Below are 12,511 nucleotides of genomic sequence, written 5' to 3'. Positions count from 1 at the left end.
CAGTATTTAAATATATGTATCAGTAACTTTTACTGGTACTTTTGATACTTAAGTACATTTAATATCAGATACTTTTAGACTTTTACTCAGTACAAGTATGACTGTTGTGTACTTTTTACAACAGTCTTCACAAAGATTCAACATCAGCACATCCAGAGATACGAGGTTTTCACTGGAAAGGAAGGTAATCTGAAAAGTAACGAGTAACTAAAGCTGTCAGAGAAATGTAATGGAGTAAAAAGTACAATATTTCCCTCTGAGATGAAGTGAAGCAGAAAGTTGCATAAAATGGAAATACTCAAGCAAAGTACCTCATGAAGATACTTAAGTACCACATTTACAGTACACAACAGTCATACTTGTAATTGAGTAAAAGTCTTAAAGTATCTGATATTAAATGTACTTAAGTATCAAAAGTACAAGTAAAAGTAACTGATCCGTATAATTACATGTATGTATATACTGTACACTTTGGGTCCGCTGATTATCACAATCACTGTTTTTATCTTATTGATGATAAAACACAAAAAAACATTGCTCTGATGCAGCATGTTACCTGTAAAGTAACTTGTTACTGAAGTAATCAAATAAATGTAGTGGTAGTAGTAAAAAGTACAAGATTTGTCTCCAACATGTGGCTGAGTGGAAGTATAAAGTAGCAGAAAATGGAAATACTCAAGTAAAGTACAAGTACCTCAAAATTTTACCTCAGTTAGGTACTCGAGTAAATGTACTTAGTTACATTCCATCACTGCTTATTTTTATGTCTTCAGAAACACATTTTGCTGAACTGTTTTTGTGACATAAGAAAGTTTTCAAACGAGCCGCCATGTTGGTTGTTTTAAATCACAGAGCACACGCCCACGAGTGGCGATCGTCCAATCAGGATCGTTGCGTGACCTCGCCCCCTGTGGACACGTACCATTATAGTCACACATCAGTGGTTTTACTCTGAAAGGAACAAATCTTCAGAAACGTGTACTGTTACTTTGGATACTTGAGTACTTTTGCTACTTTAATGATCTCATGCAGGAATGTTCATGTAGCAGCTGAGGCGTTGATACTTTTAGGATGAGGTTGTATCAGCAGTAGTAGCAGCTGAAGTACTTGTAATTGTAACTGAAGTAACTATTAGTACAAGGAGTAACAACAGGGTGCTCGTCCCAACAGCATCACACTCTGAGGAGTCCTGATATAAGAAACAGCAGGTTAACTCATCATATTGATCAGTGACGACTTTGTTTGAGGTGTCAGCCAATCAGAAATGAGGATTTCGTATTTGCTTATATATTAATTATAAAGTTGAAATCAGTTTGTAATCAGCTCAGAGATAAAGTTTCTGTAAATCCAGTCGATTTACAGGAACTCATCTGCCCTCTGATTGGTCAATACTGCCACACATCACAGCTCATTAGCATGAAGCGGCTGCGACACACAGGAGGAGGAGTGTTCACGGCTGCTTCATACACACTCGACAGCGACTGATGAGACTTCCTGGAAAAAGTCCTGGTTCAGTCTGAGGCTTCGGTATACTGCAGGGCGAGAGACAACCACAGAGACAGTGTTACAGGAGAGAGAGAGAGACGTCAGAAATATTCTTAAAGGAACAGGAACGTGTGTTGTGGACACCACTTGTTAAGATGAAAACTGTAGCTGCTAATCTAAAAGCGTTTGTGAGCTTGACCGCACGTCGAGGGTGTAAATAACGTCTCCTCGGATCAGTTTGGGATCTTGGGGCTTCTGGAGAGACTTAGATTACATCAAATGAGTTTCTTTGGTTGTTTATCCGTTTTAAATCAAGTGTTCAGCAGAATGCTGCAACTCTGTTTTACTGTGAAGCTCCAGAAATGTTTTGTGGACTACAGACTTCACCTGACTTCCATCAGCATGGAGGGAGGACATGATGACTAGATGTTTTTCATTTCTGGGTGAACTGTTCCTTTAATATTGATATATGTGATTATTTGTTGGTGCTTTCAGAACTTTTTCAGACAAAAAGTTAAAGGAGCTCTGTGGATTTCATTTCACTTTGAATATTTAAACGTTAATTCAGATTCAGATTTTAGAGATAAAACAACCTTAAACTTTGTCACAAATACAGTATAACCAAAACCACATATTGAGTCTGACAGCAAAATATTGATCCAATGTGAATAAATAAACTGATACGAAGCCGAACAAATTTAAGAGTGACAGAGCTTCAGTGTAACTAAACCCAGTGATAAAGGTGTGTAGTACCTGAACATGTCTTGGGGGTTGAGCGCAGCCAGCCAATAGCTGTAGGAGTCGGTGTAGTAGTTGCAGGTTCCTCTGCCGTGACACTCGATGAAGGGAATCTTCCTGAAGTTTTCCAGACAGGAACCAGGAGAGGCCAGAGGCTGACCGGAGCCCTCCGCCCCCACTCCTGTTTCCTGCGAAGACCAACAGCATCAACAGGAAGAGTCAAAGTTCAAAGCAAAGACTCACACACTACCACCTCGGTCATTTATCGCTGAAAAGTCTAGTTCTGATTAGAAGTGATCCAGACTTAAATCGCCATATTTTGGTCAAACACACTAAAAAAATAGATCTGGCAGTGTTTGCATTTGAACACCTGTATTGGTTTTTATTTTTCATATTTTGACATGAGAGAGTCAGGTTGTGCTTACAGAGCAGCAGGAAAACAGAAGGAACGATCCAGATGCAGAATTTGGAGGCAAAGCTGAAGAAGTTCAATTAATTTATTTGCAAAAAAGCAATCAACAAAAGCCTTACAAGAAGGTGAAGCGAGGTCAAGACCAAAAAAGACAAAAGCCAAAAAAACCCACTTTTCCTGTTTACACATAAACACTGAAAAAAGCGTTTCTGAATATCTTCAGCCTGGCAGGAGTTTTCCAAAAGTGACGTGAAACGCTGTTTACATGTGTGCAGAAGCCAAAACGCATAGAAAAAGCTTTGTTTTAAGAAATACCTGTGTACGTGGGTACAGGGCCTAAAAAAGTTGGAAAACACTGGGACAACACGAGGTCCTGGCTAGAGCATTGGACAGAAAGTAGGAAGACAAACTGGCTAAAAGTGAGGGGAACGCACACATTAAATACACCAGAGAGGGGAGGATAACGAGGGACAGGTGTAACCAATCAGGGAGTGAGGGGAGGTGAAAATATCAAGATAAAACAGGAAACAAAGAATAAAAACAAAGGAAACCAGAACCTGAGGGGCAGAGCAGAACGTGACAGAGCAGTTTGTTGCAGAACTGACCAAAAACACACTAATGTGTCAAATATTAAGATTAAATCCAATATTGTTGAAAAGGTCTGAGGATTAGTAAATGCATGCCTTTTTAACTCATTAAGTCTTGAGTGCCTCAGACTTTTCAACGAATCTGAATGAACAAGATCCCTAAACTGAAGAGCACCAGAGGGACACAATTTTGCAGACCCGAGCAGCACTCGTTGCATCCTGTTTTTTGACTTAAACCCAAAATTATCTCACCATCACGAAGGAGTATCCGGCCCAGAGCGGGTCCCAGCGTGGAGGACATTCTGGGATGCGATCGGTCTGACTGTGGACGGCGATCACGTTGGCTCTCGCCTCACACACAGTGCACCTGGCACACAGGAAACACACATTTAATACGGGAAACACACATTTAATACGGGAAACACACATTTAATACGGGAAACACACATTTAATACGGGAAACATAAGCTGCATTTCTTGCAGTACTTTCGGTATAGTACCTGTTGAACCATGCGTATCCCTGGTTACTGTACCTAAACGTCAGATATGCTTTTTGTTTCCACTGCGGACGGTACTCTCAAATGTAGGCAGGCTTGTTACCGGCCGTCACTAACCACTTTCACTTTTCCAGCAGTTGGAAAACATTTGTCTTTTCTGCTGCTTGCTCTCTCGTCCTCGACCACACAACCTCTAAACACAACAAACACGGGTGGTTGTTTTTTACAACAGGGAGACGAGCTTTACTTGAGAAAAGGCTGCAGGCGAACTGAACTGAACTGAAGACTGCTCGGTGGAATCGAGGGTATACATACAGTCCACATTACACTTATAAGTTCATTTGTGTGTGTGTGTGTGTGTGTGTGCGCGCACGCGTGTTTGTGTGTGTGTTACCGGCTGATGTATTTCTGCAGTGTGTCCTCGGAGATTAGTGGTATGCTGCTGGGCAGTGCCTCGTCGGTGGACAGCCAATAGGAGTAATCGTTGCGGGAGGCGTACCGGCAGGTGTTGTCGGTGCTGCAGAACAGGAAGGGCATGGTGGTAAAACGAGGCAGACAACTACCTAAGGTACCTGAAGAGAGAGAGAGAGAGAGAGAGAAGGAAAGACTGATTTGATGTATTTGATTATTCGATGTCTTTTTGTGTTTGTTTTTTTTAATTTAATTGTCTGTACTTTAATTTCTGATTTAAATGAAATGTCCTCAGTCAGCAGTGTCATGTTACCCAGGTCTTGTCCGTGCGCTCGGTTGTTCCCGTTGATGAACAGCAGAGAGTATCCGTGGTACAGCTTATTGGATCCTGGAGGGCAATTTGGGGTAGAGGCTTCCTGGCTGTGTCGGGTGAACAGGAAGCCATCCTGCTCCGGTGCAATTGCGCAGTCGCCATTTTTACCCAGAGCACCTTTAGCACCGACTGGACCTCGTTTACCAATGACACCTGTCAACACAGTGTCAGTTCTAAATGGAAAAGTGGAAGAAGATGGCTTTCTACAGTCTCACTGTGTTCATGTCCCAACCAAAACTCTGCGTTGACTTCTTATTTTCAGACTTGGAGGACTTCATTTGTTTTTGTTTTTCAAAATTATTATTATTATTTCAGTTTCCAAGCAACAAAAATACTTGGTTCAGTTTTGGAAAAGAACATGGTTTGGGTTAAATTGACTGTTCGTAACATTAACCAGGTTAGGAAGATCCATGAGGCAAACTAATCCCATATGTCGATGACAAAGGGGTTTTCCAGCAGTTAACAGCTCAATCAGGTGCTTCTCAGGCACCAAAAACAGGGGAAGGACGGCTGGTGACTGTTTTGCAACCTTTCAAAGAGCAAGCAAATCGACATCTAGACAAAACTATTAGGTTAGATACTTTCAGTATTACTCCTTCAATTAAAGATTTCATTTTCGACTAAACTTTGAATAAACTACACTCAGCAAAAAACACATTAGAGACAGGTAATGGAAGTGAAATGAACACTCAGTTCACGGGAACAGCTCTGGTGGATATTCCTGCAATTATTCCGCATGCCACTTGCTCAAAACTTGCGCTGTATGATAAAACTGCACATTTTAGGTCCTGTCAACACATACACAGTATTTTGTAAAAACAAAACTTTTTCTCTGCATGTTTAGCCTTTCGGACACATGTAAACAGTGTTTTAGGTTGCTGAAAATTGAGCTTTTGGACAACTCCAGCGTTTCAGTGTTTACATCTGGACGGACAGAAACTGAGATGTTTGGATGATGTTAGTTGTGTGTTTTTGTTTAAAAGCTGACAGCAGATCAGATTTCTGACCTTTTGCTCCTTGCAATCCAACATCTCCCTTCTCTCCTTTCAGTCCAGGTTTACCAAATTGTCCTTTGTTACCGTCCTTTCCTTTGCTGCCCTTCAAACCTGCAGTTACGAAACAGAGTTTAAAACAGAGAATTTATGCTGCTCACACCTAAAGTCTCATGATTAAAAACTACAATTTTATTCTAGTCTCACCTTGTATTCCAGTTTTCCCTCTGGCCCCTGGGGGTCCTTTTTGTCCTGGGGGTCCACATTCTCCAGCAGGGCCTTTCTCACCTGGCGACAGAATCACCTCCCAGGGTACGTCCTTCCCATTCTGACCTGTAGGGAGCAGGAGTCAGGAATACATTCAGTACTTCTACCAGCAGTACAGCAACTGTAGTATTAGCACTCAGTAGTACTGCATTATTGCCCACTACAGGCTGTATTCTGATGTGTGGCTGCTGTGATTTGGCAGCTTGCTCTTCACTGTGTAATGTCACTGTGTTACCTCTCTTCCCAGGTGGTCCCGGAGGTCCTTGTAAGCCTACCGTACCTGGTAGTCCATCCTCCCCCTTCATACCTGGAATCAGTGATGGAATATAACACAGACACTTGGAGGCAAATATTCTACTTTTTGCTCTACTACATTTATTTGATCACTGAAGTTAGTATGATTTACTTATACTCGGACATTTATTCACTGAGTTCTTACCAACTGGTCCTGTGACACCAGTTTCTCCCATGGAGCCTTTGTGTCCACGTAGGCCTGGGAGTCTGCCTTCACCCTGTCGTCAACAACAACAACAACAACAGATGTATTAAACATACTCACAGGTGAGTGAATATAATTATTTCTCACATTTAAGCACTTCATCCTAAAATTTTATTTGATGCTTCCAGTCTACCAGTCTAAGATATGGGCTCTGACACACTTAGTGTATATAGAGTCAGTTGAGTTTCTTTGGTACATTTAATAACTATGGGATGTACTGACCGGTGCGCCTCTTGGGCCAGGCTCACCAATGCAACCAGGTGGTCCTGTTTCACCTGTTGCCCCTTTGTATCCCTTGTCTCCTTTAAAACCAGGACCTGGAGGACCAGGAGGACCCTTACAACCTGGAGGACCTACAGAGAGAAAGACTTGACTATTATTATATCTGCTCCCTCATCACAGTTGTATTTCATCAGAGTTGATCCAGCAGCCATGTTCTGTGACCCTTGTTTAGAGCTACATATGTCTTTGTATGCAGATGATACTGATTTATGATTATCTGATTTATGTTGGTTTGACACAGGCCAGAACTAAAAGGCAACGATGTAAGTTTTTTTCCCATAAGCCTTCATGAATGAGAACTCCTCAAGTGCCCAGAGGAATGGAAATTTGAACATCAAGATCAAAAGCTACAGAACAGCTACTAAATGGACCTCATGGTCACCTATAAACTCCATGTGTCTCATCACCTTTAGGTCCTCGTCCTCCAGGGGGTCCACTTTCTCCTTTGCCCCCTTCAGTGCAGACTCCCTCTTTACCGGGACAACCAGGAGGACCAGGAAGTCCAGGAGGACCAGGACACCCTTGTTCTCCTCCTGGACCATGGGGACCAGGAGGCCCACAGGGACCAGGAGGACCCTTCTCCCCAACACACCCTGAGGAGACAAGAGGAGGTGGAGAGTGGGTGATTATTTCTTCTCCTTTCATTCCGACTGAAAACTAAACCCATAATCACACCTGGGGACTCACCAGGTGACCCTTTCTTCCCCTCTGGGCCCCGGGGTCCAATTCCAGGAGCTGTGCAAAGAGAACTGAGCAATCAGAAGACAGAGAGAGACAATCATCAACAGATGGTGGCTGATCACTGCCAAATCAGGTTGTCCTACCTCCCATGGCTCCCTTCTCTCCAGGAGGTCCAGGTATCCCGTCCTGTCCCTGGTTCCCTCTCGGACCAGCTGGACCAGGATCTCCAGGAGCCCCCTTGTTACCTGAAAATGACAAGATACTTAACCCACTGAGGGGACAGTTTTTAAGTCATGTTAGGCTACCTGATGACATTAATAATATACTGTTTAATGCACCTGTCAGGCCTGTAGGTCCGGGTGGGCCATTTGTCCCTGGAGGACCATCACAACCCTTTTCACCAGAACTCCCAGGAGGACCTGATACAGACAAACAGACAGACAGACAGGTAACAGAGGCTTTTACATATTTTGTGGAGAGTGTTCCTTCTGCTTGACAGTTTTATGAAGTATAAACTAGATAAACTGCAAATACATGAAGAATTAACTCTAAGAATCTGACCTCTGCATCCTGGGGGTCCAGGATGTCCTTTAAGGCCACAGGGACCGCACTCTCCCGGGGGACCAAAGTCTCCAACATCCCCTGGTATCCCCTTTGTACCTGTGGATCCAGGACATCCTGAATTCCCCTGAGAGGAGGACAGAGGAAGATAAGACACCTTATTGTTGATACAAATGAAACTTGTCTTTTAGGAGCTATAAAAGAAGATATCCAGGTCATAATTACAAAAACAAGTCAAATGTGTCAAACTAAACATAACAGATTAAACAGCAACCAACAAAAACAAAGATAGAGGAGACAAAAACAAAAGTAGGAAACCTTTACAAAGTACGGAAAAGGTATCTTTTGCTGTTCATTTTATGCTCCTTCATGTCAGAGGTAAAAATGGATTCAAGAGAATCATGGCTGTATAAAAAAGAAGACTAGAGTGCAAAGGCAATATATAGTAGAACATCATCTGCATACAAGGATAACCGATAAGGAGTCAAATGAATTTGTAGTATGTTTGTGACACCTTCTCTCCTGGAGATCCTTTGGATCCTGGTCCAGGTGGACTTGGTTCCCCTTTAGGACCTTTAGGCCCTCCCGGTCCTGGATTTCCCTTGGAACCAGGTGGCCCACAAGGTCCTGGGTAACCTTTATGTCCCTTACAACCTAGAGGAAAAAAGCCACGAAACAGAGATCATTCTAGAGTTGAGTTTGCCCTTTTAAAGTTCACGTTCTGATCCACAGAGTTCTTTAATCCTGTGTGTTGTTCCAGACATTTAAGTTTTGTGTTTTAATAATGTTAACTGTATTCAATTAACAGCTTTTAAATGTGAGATTCTCATGCAGGTTGATCAGTATTAACCCAATCAATCCCAGCAGATACAGATCATATCTATATGACACTAAAATCCTCTGTTTAAATGTTTGTAGTGATGGAGTTTATGTTGTGTTACCTGGTCTTCCCATCTCTCCTTGGGCACCGTTGAGTCCACTGGGACCAGGAGGACCTCTCTCTCCATCTCTGCCAGGGTGTCCAGGAAGTCCTGTCAAATAAAAATTTAATATTCATGTGAAATCATAAAGAACATCATGCAGATAAGAACTCGTCACTCAGTATTATTTAATGGACTGCAACAAACAACATATTTCCTGACTTTTACTTTGTCTCTCTGTGGACCTAAGGATGAGTAGGTACAACAGTGCTGGAAGTTAAAAATTATCCTCACAAGTAAACAAACACTATTATCAGTTGGTTGTGTTCACCTGCTGGCCCGGGATTTCCAGGTCTACCGTTGCTGCCGTCGGGCCCTTGTGGCCCCGGAAGGCCCTTCTCTCCTTTAGTACCAGTGAGACCTCTGGGCCCTGAGGGGGCAACAGGAAGCAGACAGATATGTCAGAGACAGGTAGAACAACACACCTGGAGCCCTATTTAGATGGTGCAGTGCAGTGCAAGTGCAGTGCACTATAGCATTTTGGGGAGTGTCCAAGTCCATTTTGCAATTTAAACGGTGGATAATTTGGGCAAAAAGTGCGGGGCACGGCGGAAAGAGGTGGTATTTAGACTCTGAATTAGTCCACAGCTGACCACACTTCATATTAAGACCAACACACCCAGGGGTGCACAGGTGGGTGCAGGAACATTTGCTATTTATACAACGTGGGCGCTGGGCGAAAAAATGACAACTGCATCAGCCTGAGACTAGCAATGACACTTGGATTGCGCTTTGCGCCGAGCGTAAGATAGAGCCCCTGGAGTCTATTTAATAGCAGGTGGAGCAAAAATGATTTAAAGATCAAAAGTTCATCTTTGAGTCTAATTCCACATTTATCAAATACTGAAGCTTTGGGACTGTAGATCACCTCAGCTACCACCCCAAAGAGCGGGGCTTTGACGAGGTGGGAATGAGACTCGACAATCAACTTTCTAACAAATTGGACCTTTAAAGCAGACTTAGTGTCCAATGTACCCCTTCACATGTCATGTATTTTATGAAATTGGATATTGTTACAATATTCATATTTATATGGGACTTAGAAATTGATTTTTTTGGGGGGATTTTTTTGCAGTGGGTTCAGATTTGTGGTTCTAAGGGCCGCCAACACCAAGACCAATCACTACAACATCAACACTGTTAGCATCCACACTGATGAACAAAAATTTATACTAATGACCTTTACGTTAGATGTAAGTAAAGTACAGCGTAAATGAGTATGTCTCAGGTAAAATGGCGTTTTTTATGTGTCATTCGCATTTAATAGGTTATACAAACAACCAAGACAGAGTTATTAAAGAAGACCATCCAAAAAGTGTCTCCTAAATGCCATCAATTAGCTTACATAAAAGAGGTCAGCTTAAGTTATAAACCAATATTATAAGCGCTGCTGAAACATTATTTAATCAAAAGAAATGTCTCCAAAATCAAGCTGATTGATGGTGTTTTAATTTACGGTCTATCCTGATATTGTTCCCCACTGTCATTGTAGTTACAGTTTTGGTGTAACTTTACCATCAACTAGAATGATTTTCAAAACAAGATATTTGTAGTTGTTATTATGGTTATTGTTCTTGGTGTGGATGGCCCTTTACTGTGGTTATGTGTTGGGCTATTTCTTGGCTCTAAGAAGTTGCCAGGCAACCAAAACCGACTCCAGCTGAAGAACCGCTTGACAAAAAACTCCCTCAAAAACCACAACATGGCATTTTTTATGCAGATTAACCAATTGGGAAGGTGAGCTTTAGAGATACTGGTAACTGTATTTTCCTTTGGACAGAGATAGGCTAGCTGTATTTAGTCTATATGCTGAGCTAAGACAACCAACTGCTTGCTTTAGCTTTATATGTAATAGACAGAGACGGAGCAGAATAGTATAAATTGACAAAAAAATGGGTCCGACAATAGAACCCTGAGGAACACCGAGGAAAGTATCATCAGTGATGCCCCAAAAACTGTCTTGATTACCAGAGAGTCCAGAGTCTCCAGGATCTCCATACATCTCCACAGCTGTCTGTCCTCCTTTTGGTCCGGTTTGTCCTCTGTCCCCCTGTTGTCCCCGAGACCCCTGAGAACCCCTGACCCCGTCTATACCCATGTGGCCTGAAAGTCAGACAGGTCATATACAGTTACAGTCAAACAGAACTTGTTGATTGTTTGACTGATTGAGAGATTGATTTATTGATGTATGAAACCTTTCAGTCCAGGTATTCCAGTCTCTCCTGGTCTCCCATCATCTCCTGGACTCCCAAGGGCTCCTGGAGGACCTTCGTCCCCTCTGATGCCTGAAACACCAATATATGTCCAAGTTACTCTACGTTTGATGCTTCACTTTGGACCAAAGTGGGGATAAAAAGTCTCTCAGAACGTTAGTATCTAAACAGAAATATTAATCATAAAAATACGTAGAGTGTAAACCTCCTTACCTGGGCGTCCTGGCTCCCCATTGGACCCTCTCACACCCTTGAGTCCAACTTCTCCGACTAGCCCTTGAGATCCATCAAACCCTGGGGCTCCATATGCCCCCTGAGTCCCCAGGGCTCCCACACCCGGCAGCCCAGGGTCACCACGCGCACCCTTTTGTCCCCGGGCCCCTGTGAGACAAGATCCCTTTTAGACTGACAGTCAGTTCTCTTTTCTGGGGTTTAAATCTTACAAACTCTTTGCTTAGGAAATTAAGGAGGAGAAAGATCATGTTAAAGGATAGCTCTGACTTTTTGGAAATCCTCTTCTGTTGGATCTGTCTGCTGACTCTCACCAGCTTGTAGAGAAGTTACCTGTGAATCCGATGACTCCCATCTGTCCCTGCTGTCCTTCAGGTCCAGGAGTTCCAGGTATACATGGTCCAACAGCACCAACAGGACCGGGTTCACCATCCAGACCATTGCGACCTGAGAGCATGCAGGACTCAAGTCATTCCCAATTCATTTGGTCCAAGTTTCATTTAGTCATTTTCAAGTTAAGTCTCAAGAAAGACCCATGCTATTTTTAGACAAGTCAAGTCAGTCGAGTCCTTAGCATAGGCATGTCTCAAAATACCACATTCTTACCAGCAGTATCTGCTCTTTTGAAAGAGAAGATACAAGGTATAAGTCCTGTAAGGGAAATTCTCATTCTTGCAATGATTTAGATCTCTTGAATACATACAGCATGGGGAGAAGACCCGAGCAGAATGTTCTCTCAAGACTTTCAGATTGTCTTGATTTGTCAGGTTGTCAGGCAACAACAGGACAACAGATGCAGATCCCAAGACAGGTATTAATTATGCCTTCCGCAGAGCAGTGACCCTTTGATGTTTTGCAAGACAGTGACTGTTAGCTAATCTCACTTCCTGACAACACCTTAGGCAAAGAGAATCCCCCCTCACCTGACTACCTGAAATATTCTAATCCATATATTGATTTCTGAATCTAAAAAATGTTTAATTCCCACAGTACCTGTCTAATTGTGATATTATTGGCCATTTTATGTCCAAAATGTAAATCAATGAATTGCATTTGTAGGCATACTCTGCAGATTGGAGCTAAACAGGTTCCTGCAGGGGATGTTGATGCTAGCAGCTAGCTGGATATTGAATGGAGGTCTGACCTGGACTAGCTTTTTGATATTTCTGCAAATAGGAGTGTCTTCAGAACCTTCTTACTAACTGATGAGAATGATCTAAACTGGCTTTGATTAATGTATGTGAAAAATAACTGGACCAAGATAAAAAAACGAGTTAACCGACTCATCCACTGATTCAGACC

The 12,511-nt window shown here is 42.5% G+C and overlaps 1 protein-coding gene across 1 annotated transcript; it reads right to left on the bottom strand.

Annotated features, from left to right (window-relative positions):
- Window positions 1-1,440: 1,440 nt before the first annotated feature.
- On the bottom strand, window positions 1,441-11,650 carry LOC141011656 (uncharacterized). The gene is made up of 22 exons (XM_073484888.1): window positions 11,524-11,650; window positions 11,192-11,359; window positions 10,961-11,050; window positions 10,734-10,868; window positions 9,037-9,135; window positions 8,727-8,816; window positions 8,300-8,439; window positions 7,786-7,912; window positions 7,563-7,643; window positions 7,368-7,469; window positions 7,219-7,278; window positions 7,026-7,136; window positions 6,484-6,578; window positions 6,202-6,274; window positions 5,998-6,069; window positions 5,703-5,828; window positions 5,511-5,609; window positions 4,444-4,656; window positions 4,114-4,291; window positions 3,475-3,589; window positions 2,239-2,411; window positions 1,441-1,532 (listed from the first exon to the last, which is right to left on the bottom strand). Exons 1-22 carry the CDS (start codon window positions 11,648-11,650, stop codon window positions 1,451-1,453), a joined length of 2,556 nt encoding a protein of 851 aa, XP_073340989.1. The 3' UTR covers window positions 1,441-1,450.
- Between the last annotated feature and the right edge of the window lie 861 nt (window positions 11,651-12,511).

Source organism: Pagrus major, chromosome 2, assembly GCF_040436345.1.
Source record: "Pagrus major chromosome 2, Pma_NU_1.0".
In the NCBI taxonomy this organism is placed as follows: Eukaryota; Metazoa; Chordata; class Actinopteri; order Spariformes; family Sparidae; genus Pagrus; species Pagrus major.
Note: the sequence above shows the minus strand (reverse complement) of the source record. Positions and strands in the feature narration are given on the sequence as shown.